General features: G+C 36.3%; 1 protein-coding gene across 20 annotated transcripts in view; it reads left to right on the top strand.

The window, feature by feature from the left end:
* Positions 1–393: 393 nt before the first annotated feature.
* LOC18435832 (LRR receptor kinase SERK2) overlaps positions 394–16,124 on the top strand; it is a 36,545-nt gene continuing 20,814 nt past the window's right edge. For 9 of the 20 annotated variants that reach the window (XR_016054550.1, XR_016054548.1, XR_002281166.2 and 6 more), the window contains exons 1-6: positions 394–632; positions 744–822; positions 1,130–1,202; positions 2,120–2,288; positions 7,835–7,967; positions 8,129–8,200. Coding sequence is in view for 16 of the 20 variants with exons in the window: in XM_088865326.1 (XP_088721452.1) it covers positions 2,183–2,288; positions 7,835–7,967; positions 8,129–8,200 (311 nt within the window). In the remaining 4 variants the exon portion in view is untranslated. Of the gene's footprint in view, positions 633–743; positions 823–1,004; positions 1,024–1,111; positions 1,203–2,119; positions 2,289–7,834; positions 7,968–8,128; positions 8,201–16,124 lie in introns of those variants that run through there. The other 11 variants (XR_016054549.1, XM_088865322.1, XM_020668196.2 and 8 more) reach the window with 6 other exon arrangements.

Genomic DNA, 16,124 nt, shown 5'->3' with positions numbered 1-16,124 from the left:
TCAAAGTTTCGGGTGTTTATTCATGAAAGCATGAATCAAATTTGAGATATAGTATTGCTGACTTCAGCTGCTAACCACTCAACTCCAAGCCAGATTCCTTAGATTCCTTTATTGATGTTAGCCCATAGTTGGAAATAGTGCATCTGAATTGAGGTCTGATAAGACTCCAGATTGGTATTGGAAGTGTAAAGGAGGAAATTCTCCTGCAGGAGCATAGGAAGTGAAATAAGCGCCCCAAACATATTTGACCGTTGGGCACCACTTTCGTAATTTATCTTTATAATCAAGGCTACTTTAGTCACTTTATATTTGAATATATTAAAAAGGTACTGATTCTTAGTGGCCCATTAGCGGGAACGCCTTTTGAATGGAGAGTCCCCGTCAATCGAGAGCGAGAGCCTTGAGAACCATTTGTTGTGATTTTTAGGGTTTTTGTTTTCTGCAACACTTTGTATAATCGTAGAGTATTAATACGTGTACAGTCAACTCAATCCATGGCATCTACGATGATCCCACTTCCCCTGTTACCGTTCTCCGAAAGGTGTTTCTTCTTGGTGAAAACCGCTTCCTTCTCTACAACTACACCTGGTGCTCTCCTTTTTCTCATCATTCCTGAAAAGGAAGATTACAAGGTAGGGTTTGTACTTTTCTTTTCATTAACTTATTTTGGTCAATTTAAACTGGAATTTGCTGCTTCCTTTTCACTATTGAGTTGCCCTTTCCTTTTTTTTATCCTTTTTCAGGAGTGGAAATTGATTGAGTAGTGAAGATGGTAGGGTTTCATGAGTCTAGAGGGATTTAGGTTTCTGAGAATTTGTTCAGGTAATTATGAGCTCAATAGTGTGTGAATATGTTTGCATTTGGGAGAAGTATGCTATATATTGGGGTAGTTTGGCTCCATCACTTTGCTAAATTTTGTTTTTTCTGTTGTATTTATCATGTAAACGCAAGTGGTTGGCTAAATTTGCATCCTCAAAGTGAGACAATTTTGTGGTTTTTAAGCAGTGAAATGACGTTTTTGAGGTCTCCATGCTAAAATATTGTTCACCTGTGTGTGTTTTGTCTTTGATTTTTGGGGAAGATTTTACAATGGATGTAATCTATACCATAGGAGGCATTGATTTTGCAGGTTTAATGCTTTAACCATTTACTTTGGTAGATTGAATTTGGAATTCTCCAATGCTGACAACACTCTTTTCAAGGTTCCAATCTCCAACTTGTTCTGAACTAATTTCACTGTTCTCTACCTCTTTAAAATTACTGTTCTCTACCTCTTTTAACATTCTTTTAACGATTGGAATTTCATTTTTGCAATCTTATTCTTGGTTGTGTAGTTTGAAGGAATCCCGCACTGGTTATTATGGGCTTATTCTCACCATTTTGTTGGTAACTCATAGATAATATATAGCTAGGAAACTTGGATGTTGAAGCATCCCTATGTCAACACTTTTGCGGATTTGATGGTAACTCAGTTTAATAATAGAACTTCAAAACCAAGCTGAATTGAGATGAAGTCTCATAATAAGTTATATTTGTCACTGGAGCCTAGCCATGTCCTTGATGTCCTGATCCTTCTTGTATTTATTTGCTCTTCAAACTAAGTTTTTGCTATCTATAAAAAGGAGATTTTTTTGGTTCGATCAGTAGAACACCGACTTGTTTATCATTGGTAAGCAATAAGTTTGACTTCTCATATGGGTGAATCAATTTGCTGAGTCATGGCTACATGATTGAAGTTGATTCATGTCTCAAGTAAGTGAACCCACTGAATTATAGGGTATGAATTTGTAGTTTGGGTACGTATGTTGTATGAATAACTATGTGAAAAAAAAGTATGCATCAGAAAAAAAAAAGAAAAAGAAAAGAGAGTGAGAGAGAAAAGGAAGATGGGTTCTTGCTAACCACAGAAAATGTTCTCTCTTGGGTAATGATAATCCCTGATTTTGGCCAATGGCAGTATGTGTTAGTAATGTGGGATCATTATTCATTTGAACTTGTAGGCTCTTCTTTATGTTCTGGCTATAGAGAAAGTGATGCATACTTGTGTTTTCTAGATGTTAAACTTAGATGTTTCCATAAGTTTGTTGAGGTCTGGAGGGTGCTTGTTCTTTTCTTGCAGAGAGAAATATCAGGAGGAAATTGTACAAAGCGAAAGAGAAATAACAATAAACAAGCGTAAAGCATGTCAGTTTATGGCGTCAATTGTAGATGGTTGCATCTACGCTTTATTATGAGATCGATGATAATATTTGAAATTTTCAGCATGTCTTATTCCACTTCATTTGAAGGTACCACAAGATTTATACGTAGAACATATCTTTAATATTTGTCATCCTTCTTGTTGAGAAACTAGCAGCTTGGTAATACACATCCATTGGAGTGCACAAATTATGCCACTTTTATGTGTTTAGGTTTATAAAATAGTACCGAACTGGATGTTATCATGTGTGCTTCCTTCTCTTTACATCTTTTAGCCAATTGGAGTAGCTTACTTTGCTTCATAAGGTACGATTTGCCCTTGTTGGAATGTATTTATTGTACTATACTTCTTTTGGAGGTACATTAAAGTTGGATTGTTGCAAATTCATTGGCATCTTTATTGCCCTAAAATTGTTGTGTGAGTTTCTCTCTCTCTCTCTGTGCATATATATATATATATATATATATATATATATATCAATTGCATGCTCTAATTCAGCAATGGCCTGTCCCAAGCCCCGGATGAGAAAGGAGGGTTGTGTTAGGTTAATAACCATCGTAAAACTCTTGCCACATCTTTATATGAATCTTGATCCAATGTTATATGGCAGAACAAGATTCATGTAGCCGAACCTAAATAGTTGCGATAAGGCCTAGATGATGATGATGACCAGTTGTATGCTCAAAAGTTTCCCTTCCACATTAGTTGGACATTGTTATATTCTAATGATTGTTCAAGTATTCATAATATGATGCACCCATTGAGACTCCCCTAGCTCTCCCCATATTATGACCCCAACGCCATTGAATATGACCGCGTGAGACTTGCTATCTCCCGCTCCGATGCCCGACGCAACCACATCGTATGGGTCCTCTTTGGAAAACCCCCTGCTACAGAATCACCTCCATCCAAACTCCAAACGAGGTCAGATTTTTTTGGAGATTACTTATGGATGTAGGGATTCGGACAACACCAACACTGATGAAATATCATATGATCATGGACACTGGTAGCGACATCACATGGGCATAGTGCAAGCCGTGCACAAATTGTTACGATTAGAGCGATCCAATCTTCAATCCTGCCAGTTTGTCTACATACCAACCACTCGACTGCATGAGTTCCTTATGCAAGATGGTGAACTTGGATTGTGTCGAAACATGCACTTACTCAACCAATTTCCATGATGGTTCACACTCTAATGGTGTGCTAATGATGTATTTTCCATGGAAACCTTTTCTTCTGAAGATACAGATTCACTTGTCAGTACTAGTAATGATGCTGGTAATAACACCAACTCTGCAACAAACTATGGTATCTTAATGACTTCTTTCCCTACAATAGTGTTTGGTTGTGGCCATCATAACCACGGGTTCCGCGATGTTGGGGCCGGGGTGGGCGGCGGCCCTGCCTCCTTCCTCCAAGATGGCTTTTATTATGGCTACAAACAATGTTAAAAAAAGTGGACCGCCCAGCGCCTAGGCGGTCCAGAAGGGCTGGATGCATCGCCCAGGCCTAAGCGACCAAATTGGACGGCAGTCCCTGGGCAGCTGCCTAGGCAGTACGGAACCCTCCTAGGCAGCGGCCCAAAGCCCAGCCCTGGGCAGCTGCCCAGGGCCTGCACCCTGCCTATGGGCGAAACTTTTTTTTTAGTTTCTATTGATTGTTTTTAAATATAAAGGGTTTCAAAAGATGGGTTTTAGGTTCATTTGAACCTAAACCCACAAGAACCCATTTTAGAGAGAAATAAACCTCAAGAAAACATCATTTTCTGGCTTTCATTGGATCAAAGTATTTCTCAAAGTTACAGAAAATAGATCCAAACATCACCTAGGTAGATTTGATTTAGTTTTGGAGTTTTATAGTCCTATTAGAGGGTGTTTTTCATTATTTTAGCATTAGAAAACATCTCAGAGGTGGGAGTTTAGAGTTCGAGCAGTCAAAGTAAGTGCAAAACTTTATTTTTTAGATTGCTTGTTTTATTTTGAGATGTCTTCTTCAGGATCTAGTCGAAGTGGAGATCTGGGTTGGAAATATGGATATAACCAAAATCCAAATGACAAAAATTGAATTAGATGCAATTTTTGTGAAAAAGATACAAAAGGGGGCATAAACCGGTTTAATAAACATCTTGCCGGTATTATGAGGAATGTTGCCCCTTGTAAAAATGTTCCTGAAGCTATCAGAGAGGAGATTAAGCAAAATATGAGTTTTGTAAAAAAAAAAACAGGAACAAAATCCTTGTCATTTGAATAGATCTATTTCTGCTACTTCTAGAAGAATGTGATCCGGGTTGGAAGTATGGTTATAACCCAAAACCAAACGACAAAAATTGTATAAGATGCAATTTTTGTGAAAAAAGATACCAATGGGGGTATTAACTGATTCAAGAAACACCTTGCTGGCATTAAAGAGAATATTGCTTCTTGTAAAAAGGTTCTTGAAGCTATTCGGGATGAGATTAGACAACTTCTGAATTTTAAAGAACCAGAAAATGATGAAAATGAGCCTTGTTCTATAGAAATATCTTCTTTAGGTTCTTCTAGAAATGGTAATCCGGGTTGAAAGTATGGTTATAACCCAAATTTGAAAGACAAAACTCATATTAACTGTAATTATTGTGAAAAGGATACTAATTGCGGCATTTACCATTTTAAAAACCACCTTGCCGGTATTAAGGGGGATGTTGCACCATGTAAAAATGTTCCTGATGCTACCAGGGAGGAAATTATGCAATATTTGAGTTTAGGGAAGCACAAAAAGATAGAAAATGGTAGAGCAGCTAAGACTCCTAAGGCCTCATCTGCATATACTAGTAAGAGGGAGGTAGAAAAAGAGGAGGAAGAGGTAGATTCAGAAGAAACAGAGGATGACGAGCGTTATATTGAAGGAGATGACTCTGATGATGATGACCTCGATTCTGATGCATATGATGAAGCTTACCCTATTCCTTCTGATGATGATGATGATGATGATGATGATTGAAGACTCTTGATGTTGAGTGTTGACTGTTGTGTTGAGTGTTGACTAATGTGTCATAGTCTCATAGACTGTATATTTTTTGAATTTCTGTATGTTTTCTCTTTCTTATTTTTCGTTTCTACTTTTTAGTTTCTAGTTCTACTTTTACTATCTAATTTTTGAGTGTACAGTCTACAGTGTATCAGACTATTAGTGTATGTTTGTATGGTTTTACTATTTTAGCATTGTATGAAAATATGGATTATCAAAATTCTTATGGATTAATCATTAGTAGTCATCAGCTTTTTTTTTTTTTTTTTTAACTCGCCCACAGCCCTCAACTTTTTTTGTTTCTTTCAACTGGGCCGCCTAGGTTCCAGACGCCCGCCTAGGCGCTGGGCGTCCTGCACCCCCATGGCCGCCTCAGTGCTTTTTGAAACACTGGCTACAAATTCTCGTTTTGCCTCGCTGTGGGTGAAACCAGTGCATTGTATTTTGGGGAACGCCCTGAGATCCCCGATGTTGTCTTCGTGTCGACTCTCATGATGCAGTTCGAATTGGTCCTAACATTCCACTTCTTGAATCTGCAACGCATTAGCGTTGGTGCCACAGGAAAAATATTGAGTCTCCAAAGTGGGACTCTTAGCTTATGACCATGTCAAGAAATTTTACTAACACATATTTTCTCAGTAGGTAATTTTTCTCATATTAAAAATGCAATGAAAAATTATGTAGGGAAGTATATCATAGGGTCAGAGCCTTATAAAGCCACACCTCAAATTTTGCTGGAAAAACCCAGTTCCAAAGCCTATAAAATTTGCAAATCAATTATCTCTAAATGGATTTTAACCTCTAATAATGGTCCATCTTGCAACATGTTTTTTGAACTGTCTATTTCAAGTCTTCAGAGATCTGCTCAATCTGCATCATTTTTAGAGCTTTAAACTCCACAATTAGAGGCACTAAACAGGCAATCACAAGGGTCTTTAGTGTGGGAACTATGTTTCCATCTCTGGTTTTGAGGTGTGGCTTAACAAATTTCGTAAGGCAACAGCCCTATGAAAACACAAGCAAATTATATATAACTAACAACTTGGGGCGCAATGAAGTTTTTCATTTATAAAACACATCTATTGGAGGAGTCCAATTGACTCAGTGAGCTTTCCTTGTTGGTAATCCCTATGATTTAAACTACTTTTGTTATTTGGATCATTGATGTTGGCGCCATTTGATGTTTAGATATATTTGAATTTGCTGCTAACTGTATCATGTTCATTGTATAAGATTTAAATAACTTTGATTCTTGTGGAGATGAGCATAACTATTTATAATGAAAATGTCGCCTTTCCACATCCTTCCATGTGAACTATCTCACCACTTAGGCATAGGCTTCTCTTTTAATCTCTGTTCTGGCATGCATTTACATAATCTATGCAACTTCAAACCATGTGCTTGGTATCGTTTCTTGCCTTTCTTATCCATGAGCTTATACATTGGATTTTTAGAGCAGAAAAAGAACTCTGGGAGAGTCAGATGCAAAATTATATGTAATCAAAACAGAAACAAAGATAGTTAAGCACCAAGTCCATGATGGTCCTGAGATTCTATCAATCACGATATCAGCTAGTGAAATACTATTAAAGGAATATCAAGACATTCGATTAATAAGAAAAGCGACAATCATGATAACACCTTCTACCCCAAAATGTAACTGTATATTCATGTAATGCTTAAAAATTTGAACACTTTGAACAATGTCTCTCATTTTAGTTGAAAGGGTGCAGTGGCCCTCTGCTGTTTGGTCCACAGCGCCTTGGAGGGTTGAACCAAGTGTCTTAAAGGGCCTTAATTTCCCTGTAGAAATTTTGAAAAATTATTAAAATTTGCAAATGTAAAAAATTACCACAAATAGGGTATATGCATGATCCTATTGCTATCTATCAAGTATTTCCATTGTGGTCACTGAAGCTACATGATTCATCCAAATGTTCTACACTCACGTGGAATAGTCTCCTGCAAATTACTCTACTTGATCTCTAAAACTGATGCGGAGCTAATTCTGTGATGTAGTAGCTATTATCGCCTGCTTAACGTCCAACTGAGTTAGGTCATCTCCCTTGAAGGCATGATATTCTTTACCCATGCACTGATATGTCAAATTCTTTTGAGACATTCATGTTAGTGCTCTTGACCTTTGATAGCTTTCCTCCATGGATTAGTAGTATTGGTCAAATTTGTAAATCATTTAGCTTTCTCTGTTACGTGCGCTTATTAAATGTTCAGAGCATGTGTTGGAATGTCCAGGCTGGTTGGACCTATTTGACTGGCCAAATAGATCAGTTAGAATTTTTTCTTTCTTTGTTTTTGGTTAAATTGTTAGATACCTAAATTATTTTTGAAAGACTGGTCTGACTGGTTGGTTTTTTATTGAAGTGGAAAAATGAATTAGAAGATCTCTGCCTGACAGAAGGTGTTAATGATGTTTTTTCCCCAAAGACGTTATGTCAGGATCAGTATCATTGAAATTGAATTCAATCAACTAGAAACATAAGAACAATATATTTTTGGTTGGAGAAAAAAATACTCATTTTTGTAAAGATAAATTGATTTTATTGTGTGCTTGCGTGATGGAAGTGTATACCACTTCATAATATCTGGTTTTCATTGTGATAGGTGAAGCTTTAATAGAGATTAAAGTGGCCTTAAATGATTCCAACAACAAAATTTCTAGCTGGGATGGAAGTTATGTGAATCCTTGCTTCAGCTGGTCATTTGTCACTTGCATTGATGGCCGTGTTATATCCTTGTGAGTATTTATCCTTCAGAGTAATATGCAAAGACAACATTATGTAATGTTTATCCAGGTTATACATTTAAAGGTTTACATCTTACTCGTCTGATGGGTATCTGAGGGTTTTATTTGCAACTTAATTGTTGTTCATTTTTAGAATAAATGTTTCTTTGTAGGAGCTTGGCATCGAAAGGCTTTTCAGGAACTCTTTCACCTTCAATTACAAAGTTGAAGTATTTGATGAGCCTGTAAGTTAAACCGTTTATTTTTTGTTACATCTCTCTAGCTCTTTGTAGTTTGATCAGTAAAAGGGAAAGATAGATTATCTAGAGGAAGGATCTCTGGATGACAGTTAATGCTCGTCCATATTATACATATTTTCATATTAGATTGAATTTATTTCAAGTTATTTTAGGTTATCATTTGCTCTTTTTAGACTGAAGACATTTGTAATTATGCATGGTAATTTGTGAGAGTGAGTACAAAGACTAGAGCAAATTCCCAAGCCAAAAAACAAGTCACAATGGACACCTTCTACAAGCCACTTGCTTAAAACCAAACCAAGTAAATAGGTTACAGTCTTTTAAATAACAATTATAACCATTTCTAGCGTTGTAAAACCACTGTAAATAAAATCAAATATCAACCCCTTTTGGGCCAATTACATATACAGCAAGACTAGCTTATGAATTTACGTAAACTATGTCCTGTGTCCCAAAGCTTAAATACAACATACAACTGTTCCAAACAAAATCCTAGGGAATAAAACCAACTAAGCAAGTAATTAGAATGCCAAATTAAGATGGGGAAGCCATGTGTCGAACCCCTTGTGTCGGGGCACGCAATCGGGCCCTATAAGGATTTAATTTTATCCCTTCAGATTGTGCAAAAGTGATTCAATCTTACAAGAGTGTCTAATCCAAATGGGAAGAAATTACACACCTTAAAATCACTTTTTAAGATCTCAATACATTGACATTATCATCCAAAATAGAATGCAAAAGGTTTGAATCGAATCGGATCAAAATCAAGAGAGTTATGGCCAAACTACACACGGTGGTCCCTCGGACCACCAAAGGAAACTTGTATGAAAAGTTTATGAACCCCCATAAGAAAAAATGTGATGGAAAACTTCTGGAAATTTAGTGATGCTCTGAGACTAAGATATTTGATAGATTTGAAGCAAAATAATCAAAAGATACTATGCATGATCATGGATTCTCATACATATGGGGTTATAACTTATGCAGGACCACACTATGAATAAGTATGATGGAAAAGATGATCAAATGAGGATTCTAAGATCAATAAAACTTCTGTAAATTCAAAACTCCAGCAACTATAGATGCTAAGAACATGAACTTATGAGAGAAAAAAGTTCGATGGAATTTACTTTGATGAATGTACACCATGGACTCAAACATAAGAAATAAGGACCACTATCAAGATCACCAAATTCATTAATGAAACTCTAAAAGCTTTTGTGAAAAACATAAGGTCTTTTCTCTTCAATTTTCTCTCACAAAGTTCAAGAAAATTGGTTCAAGTGTTGAGTTAGGGTTTGAGATCTTATCATGTACTTTTATAATATGCGTGTAACCTTGGATTCATTCAACACCCTTGATGCACTAATCCAAAGGCATATGAGAGCCTAATGTACCTAACTACCCATCCCCATCTAAACACTAGGATAAAAGGATGGGATTTCACACCATTATCACTCACACTAACCCTAAGTTACGCCACTTTACCATTTGTCCTTGACCCATGTTTTTATTCCAATTGAATCCAATATACTTTTACAAAAAATCCTTTAGTTTTTAAATAATGTATTAGAGTAGAGAACTACCGGGTAATGAGCAAAGAAGTAATTGGCAAAGCTCACACATATAAAGAGATTCTACTTTATCAAAGCCAATTACCTTATAGATCTAAAATTTCAAACCAATCAATTCAAAGATAATGCCCCCTTCATACATGTGTGTGAAGATATTTTTCAACTCAAATTTCAAAATCCATTTTCTCTTCAATATTATTAAATAAATGAATTACACACATGCCATGCATGGCCCATGTATAAGTTATTTAAAACATATGATAAAAAGGGACCCTTAAGTTATAACACTGTATAACAAAATATAACAAGACACCATAATACAAACCTTTATAAAACAAACAACCAAATACCAAATGCCAAACGCCTCCCTCCTCGTCGCCTAAGGATCAGCACCCAGCTGGGTGGTGATCCTAGGGTGGGGCGTGGGGTGCCATGTGGCAGCCCTATGGCCACTCGGATGCCACGTGGCACTTCCAGGTCAGGACTAAAGTGAAATTTGAGCCAAACAATTCAAAAAACCTCATTTTTTAGCAAATAAAAATTCTAAAAAAATCTCTAAAATTTACAATAAATATTTAAAGTATTTGTGAGCAGTTATTAAGTTTTCTCATCATTATAAAACCGTACAAAAGGTATAGCGAGATCTCAAACTTATAATTGTAGGCTCATAGTTGTAGGTGTCGGAGTACTCCATTGGGCTAGTAGCGAATGATGTTCTGTCGAGTCTTAGATTAATCAATGGACATATGTTCAACTGTCTATTGCAAGGATACATAATTGGCTATGTCAAAGCCGCTGAGCCAGAACTTCCTATCATTTGGCTCTCAATGGATTACGGGTGTACCCTTATGGTACATGATCCAACTCAATTACAGGGGTCCTCTCAATGCACATATTTCCCACAATTTGCTCAAATGTACGATGCAAATATGAACTAACAATAGAATAGAACCAAACTAAACTCTAATAATTTGATTGAAATAAAAGGGTTGAAGCTTCTTGCATGCCAAACTTCTAGCTCTTTGGTGAAACTAGGACTTAAACAAAATAATTAGCAAAACAACTTTGAGCTCTTTCATGTGGTGTCCAACTTCATTTATACAAGTCCTTCTAAAATAATTCAAATAAAAATGAAGCCAAAGATCCTATTCTCTCGCCCATTTATATACTTTCTCTCTCTACCCCTCCTACATTGTGGGAATCCATGTGAATTCCATCCCAATTTCCCATAATTTTAGTGAAATTCCTCTTCAATCTCCTAGACCTCCATGCACTTTCCCATAAAATAGGCAATTGTTCTTTGAAGGACTCCTCTATGTGATACCTTTCTATGTTACCTTCTTCATCTAACTAGCTAACCAATCCCATCAAAATAAGATTCCTAGAATCCTAAAGAATAGGAAATAAGACACTTTTAGCATGCTGCGTTGTATGTTTCCATTGCTTCTGCATTAGACTTCCCTGGCTGGGGAAAACTCCTCTATTTTTGAAGTGGATGAACATAAATCCTCTGCTAAATTCATTGTCTTCTTGAATGTGAACACTGTACATTGATATTGAGGCTTGATCTTGGGACTTTCGAATTATGGACCCAATCAAAATAGAGTGATTGTGTATTGAAATCAGTGCTTCCCCATCAAAATAAAGTTGAACATTATGAATCGATGTTAGAGTGTTCTATCAAAATAGGTTAATGGTTCAACTTCTTTAACTATCATCTCTATGTCTTCTTTTGAGAACCCTCAGCATGAACGAATGATTATTCATTGCCTTTTACCTATGATTTTATCTTTGGCTGAGATGATCGCTATACCATTCCCATTGATATCAAACATGAAATTGACTTGTGGCACTGCTGCAAGGGAGTTGGCTTAAACATGAACTTTTAGTCAATCAGCATCTCTCTCTCTCCTCACCCCTCCAGGTTGAAGAACATGAACCCTAATGTTGATTTGATTATCAACAATTCTAGTGATGATCCATGTCTTCTTGGTTGGGATCATAATGTTTTAGTTGATGAAATGGGAGTTAAAAATAAAACAACAACCAAAGATGAGAAGATAGAGAGAGAGAGAGAGAGAGAGAGAGAGAGAGAGAAAAGAGAGATCAAGGGGAGAAGAAGGGAGAAAGAAAGGGAGGAAGAGAAGGTCACGTGAGGTCCAACGTAACCCCCATGCACCTCTCTACTTGTATTATGTTCATTATAAAACTCAAGTACAAAAGTGCCTTTCAACTGAAAAGAAAGACACATAAGTCCTTAGAGCTTAAAATGCAACTAAGAGCCTATATTCACTTTCACAACACTCCTCTCTCAAGATGCTGCATTGTCACACCCCAAGATCTTACAATACTGTTATTCCTGAGATGTGACAGGCAAAACATATATACATCTATTGATAGGACAAATTTACAGTGGCGAGGTCTTACAAAGTAAATAAAGAAAGCTAGCACAACAACAGTATCTTCCAAGGTTGATCTTGACTAGCACTCAAAATGAATCCGCAGTTATCCTGAAAAATGTTTACCATAGTTTGATGAGTTTGGCTACTCAGTAAGTGATCATCATAATCCCAAAAATAATCATGTTTGAAAGATATCAATATTTTCCAAAATGAGATCTATTAACAGAAATGCATCAACAGTTTCACTTTCAATAAATGCATAATTAAGTATAATCCGAGTAATTGAAATGCTTATAACACTTTTAACGGCAGTACATAATTCAAAGGATTTCACAAAATACCCTACTGGCGTCCCAAGTAGGTCACCTATATACCCCATCAGCGTCCTGATGGGTCTACTTAATCCCTATCGGCGTCCCAGATAGGTCTATTTAATCCCTGCAGGTCCACTTATACCTCACCGGCATACCGGATGAGTCCACTTAATCCCTACCGGCGTCCCAGATAGGTCCACTTATACCTCACTGGCGAACCGGATGAGTCCACTTGCATACTTAAATTATTTCTAAATCTCTTTAAACATTCGAAAGCAGAAATATCATGTACTCAACATATCATTGAAATCATTAATATGAATTTCACTTAAACCATTAATAACAGTCACTCTCTATAACATTTCAAAAATAACCAATCAAATATTTTGGGCTCAAATTTAGAAAGGTAGCAGTTTGTAAAGGCATTCTAGCATAATTGCCAATTTAATATGTATAGAAAAACTCTTATAGAAATTCAAGAATACGGAATTATCACAATTTATGGGATATCAATCCACAAATAAACATTTCACAACAATACTATAATCAATTGCAAAAATGTCAATTTTTAAATAATAAGGCAGTCATTTGCACATGAATTTTACAATGTCTAAATATTCAAAACAGTAGAAAGAAATATCACAATTTTACTAAAAGCAGAAATATCACATTTATTTCTAACAATAGACAAGAAAAATAAATAAATTTATTTTTCTAATTTACAGCATTCAAAATTTCTAACATAGATAAAATATCACAATTTTTATTAAAAAGATTATTTTTCGGGATAATGAGGTCGTGTGCGCATAAAATTTATCGTGCCTAAAATTCATTATAATAAGCAGAAATAATTATTTCATTTTATTTTTAAAAAGAATGGATTATTTTTCGAGACAATGAGGTCACTTACACATAAAACTAATAAAATAAAGATCCTAGACGGAAATATCACTATTTATTAAAAATAGACTAATTTTCGGGAAGACGATGTCACTTACTCACAAATATTTGAGAGGGAGCTTCCGATAAAAATTCGGTTCGAGAGAGGAGTTCACTGTGTTTCGACGAGAGAGAGAGAGAGATCTCAAAATTTTCTAGGGTGGGAGTGCTCACCTCCCCTATTTAAATTCTTATAACGTATTATTATAATATTTTATTACGCTCTACCTCATACCTGAGGTGTCGCGTTAAGCGTCTGCTTTTAACATACGAAAACCACGTCCGCTAAAGGACGTTGTCAGCTGCAAGCAGCAAGCAAAAGCAAGCAAGCAAAAGCAGGCAAGCAAAAGTTAAACCAAGTAAAACTTTTTGAAAATAGTGATGGTCCCCAAGGACCATCATACTCAAACAGACCATCACCTATTTAAAAGCATCTTTTCTCTTCTTTTTTTTTTTTTTTTTGAAATTTTAGGATTGTTACATGCATGGGGGTCAATGATGCTCAACTTGGTTAAGATAAATCATAGTTGAGGTTTTGTAGTGGCCTTTAATCAAATATCTGCTAATTGATCTTCTGTCTTCACATAAGGAAGAAAAATTTCTCTGGTGGCAACTCCTTATCTAATAAAATGTTTGTCTAACATTATGCTTGGTTCGATCATGTTAGACCAAGTTGTGAGCTACAGGAATGGCCGTCTTGTTATCAAAATATAATGGCATTGATCCCTTCATAGAAAAACCAAGCTCTCGTAATAGTATTTTTAACCACAACAACTCACTTTGTCCATGAGCCATGGATCGATACTCTGCTTCTACACTACAATTGATTGATTTTTACTCCTCCAAGTCACATGGTTACCATCAAACAATGTACAATATCCAGCACAATCTGCGTTTGTATATGCCTCAACTCGTAGGTGCCCATGATTAGCAAATAGCAGTCCTCTACCTAGAGATGATGTTAAATATCTAAGAGTTCTGGTAATAGCTTCAAGATGAGGAGTTCTAGGAGTATGCATGAACTAAGTAATCACACTCACAACATATGCAATATTTGGGTTGTGTGAGAGAGATAGAGAGATATTAATCTAACCACTAACCTTTGGAACATATTGTCGGTGAGTCTAGAATGTGGGGACCACCAGCTTTATAACCACTGCCAATCGTCTTTCTTGTATCCATTAGAATTGATGACAATGACATTAGAGGAGAAACATCTACAATTCCTTTTCGAGCGATAGAGGAAAATGATCCATCAATAATCCTAACTTTGTCTCTACCAGAACAAATAGAATAGGAGCAGTGTTCTTAAAAGTGGCCCATAGGGCCTAGGCAGGCTTGGGAACCTAGGCTTATTGCCTAGGCTTGTGCAAGCCTTCTAGGCAGGGACGCTCCAAGGACTACCTCCAGATAAGGGCAGAAATGCCCCTCAGGTGGGGGCATTTCCAATAATTTTCCTCTATAAAGACCATAGTAACTCGAAAATTTCTTCAAATCCCAAATTTGGGTATTCAACTTGGAATTCGAAGGTTTCGAAAATTGATCCAAATTTTTGTTTTGGATTCAATTTTATCCATTTAAGAAGCTTATTAGAGGGTTATTAGAGAGCTTTTGAGATTTGCAAACATCTCAAACATTAAAGATTGAAGATCGAGTACAATGGTTAGTAAAAAATCTTTGTATTTGAGAACTTCTTTGTTATTTCAATATGTCTTCTTTGGGTTCGACTAGAAATGACGATCAGGGTTGGAAGTATGGTTATAACACAAATCCAAAGGATGAATGTTGTATAAGGTGTAATATTGTGAAAAAGACACTTATGTGTATGGATTATGGGATGGTATGGACTATAGAATATGGACTATGTCTATGCATTATAGATTGTGACTATATTCTATTTTTGGTTGTGCTAGTACTTTGGTTTGGATTATGGGTTTTAATATCTTATGATGTTCTAATGTGTTCTTGTCATTTACTCATATTTGTGCTAAATGTGTATGGTAGTATGGTACCATGTTTTATGTTTATAGAATATGGAGTGAGTCTATGGAGTGTATGGATTTCCTTTGGTTTGGTTACTATGGATTATGGATCATGTGCATGGAACTATAGAATGGGGTGGATTATGGAATGGTATGGCACTATGGATTAGGTTATGGATTGGTATGGATTATGGTTAGGTTAATTTGTTATGAATTGTGTATTTTTGGTAGTCTTATAGTACTTTGGTGGATTTGACATGATTCCACATAAAATTGTATAAAAAATGCCTGAACATGCATTTCTATAGAATAGATAATCCAGGATTGTGCTAACGGGGCAAGGGAGACATGATTTGCAGAAGCATGAGTAACTAAATGTGCATGGCTGAAGTAGTGGTTGTGGATGGGCCATCTAACTGTGCAAACAATCGGCAAAGACTTTCAATCTCCTCCTTAGGGTCTGGTATCATCTCTTTTGGAAGTAAACTGAAGATTTCATTGCGTGTTGTTATGGCTGATCTATATTAGCACCAGCTGATCTCCTAGTAGATAAAACCTTATGAGCATTAAACTGACCTCGATAGTTGAATTTTCCTGGTCGACCAACCAGGTTCTAGCAAGTTTCCTTGGTATGACCATTTCTCCCATAATGATCACACACTTAGGCTTGCTTTTATCTCCCTGATTCTGCCCCCGTT

The sequence above is a fragment of the Amborella trichopoda genome, chromosome 4 (genome assembly GCF_054954075.1).
Source record: "Amborella trichopoda isolate Santa Cruz 75 chromosome 4, AtrichopodaSantaCruz75HAP2 v2.0, whole genome shotgun sequence".
Taxonomy (NCBI): domain Eukaryota; kingdom Viridiplantae; phylum Streptophyta; class Magnoliopsida; order Amborellales; family Amborellaceae; genus Amborella; species Amborella trichopoda.
The sequence above is the reverse complement of the archived record's forward strand: the minus strand, read 5'-3'. Positions and strand labels throughout refer to the sequence as shown.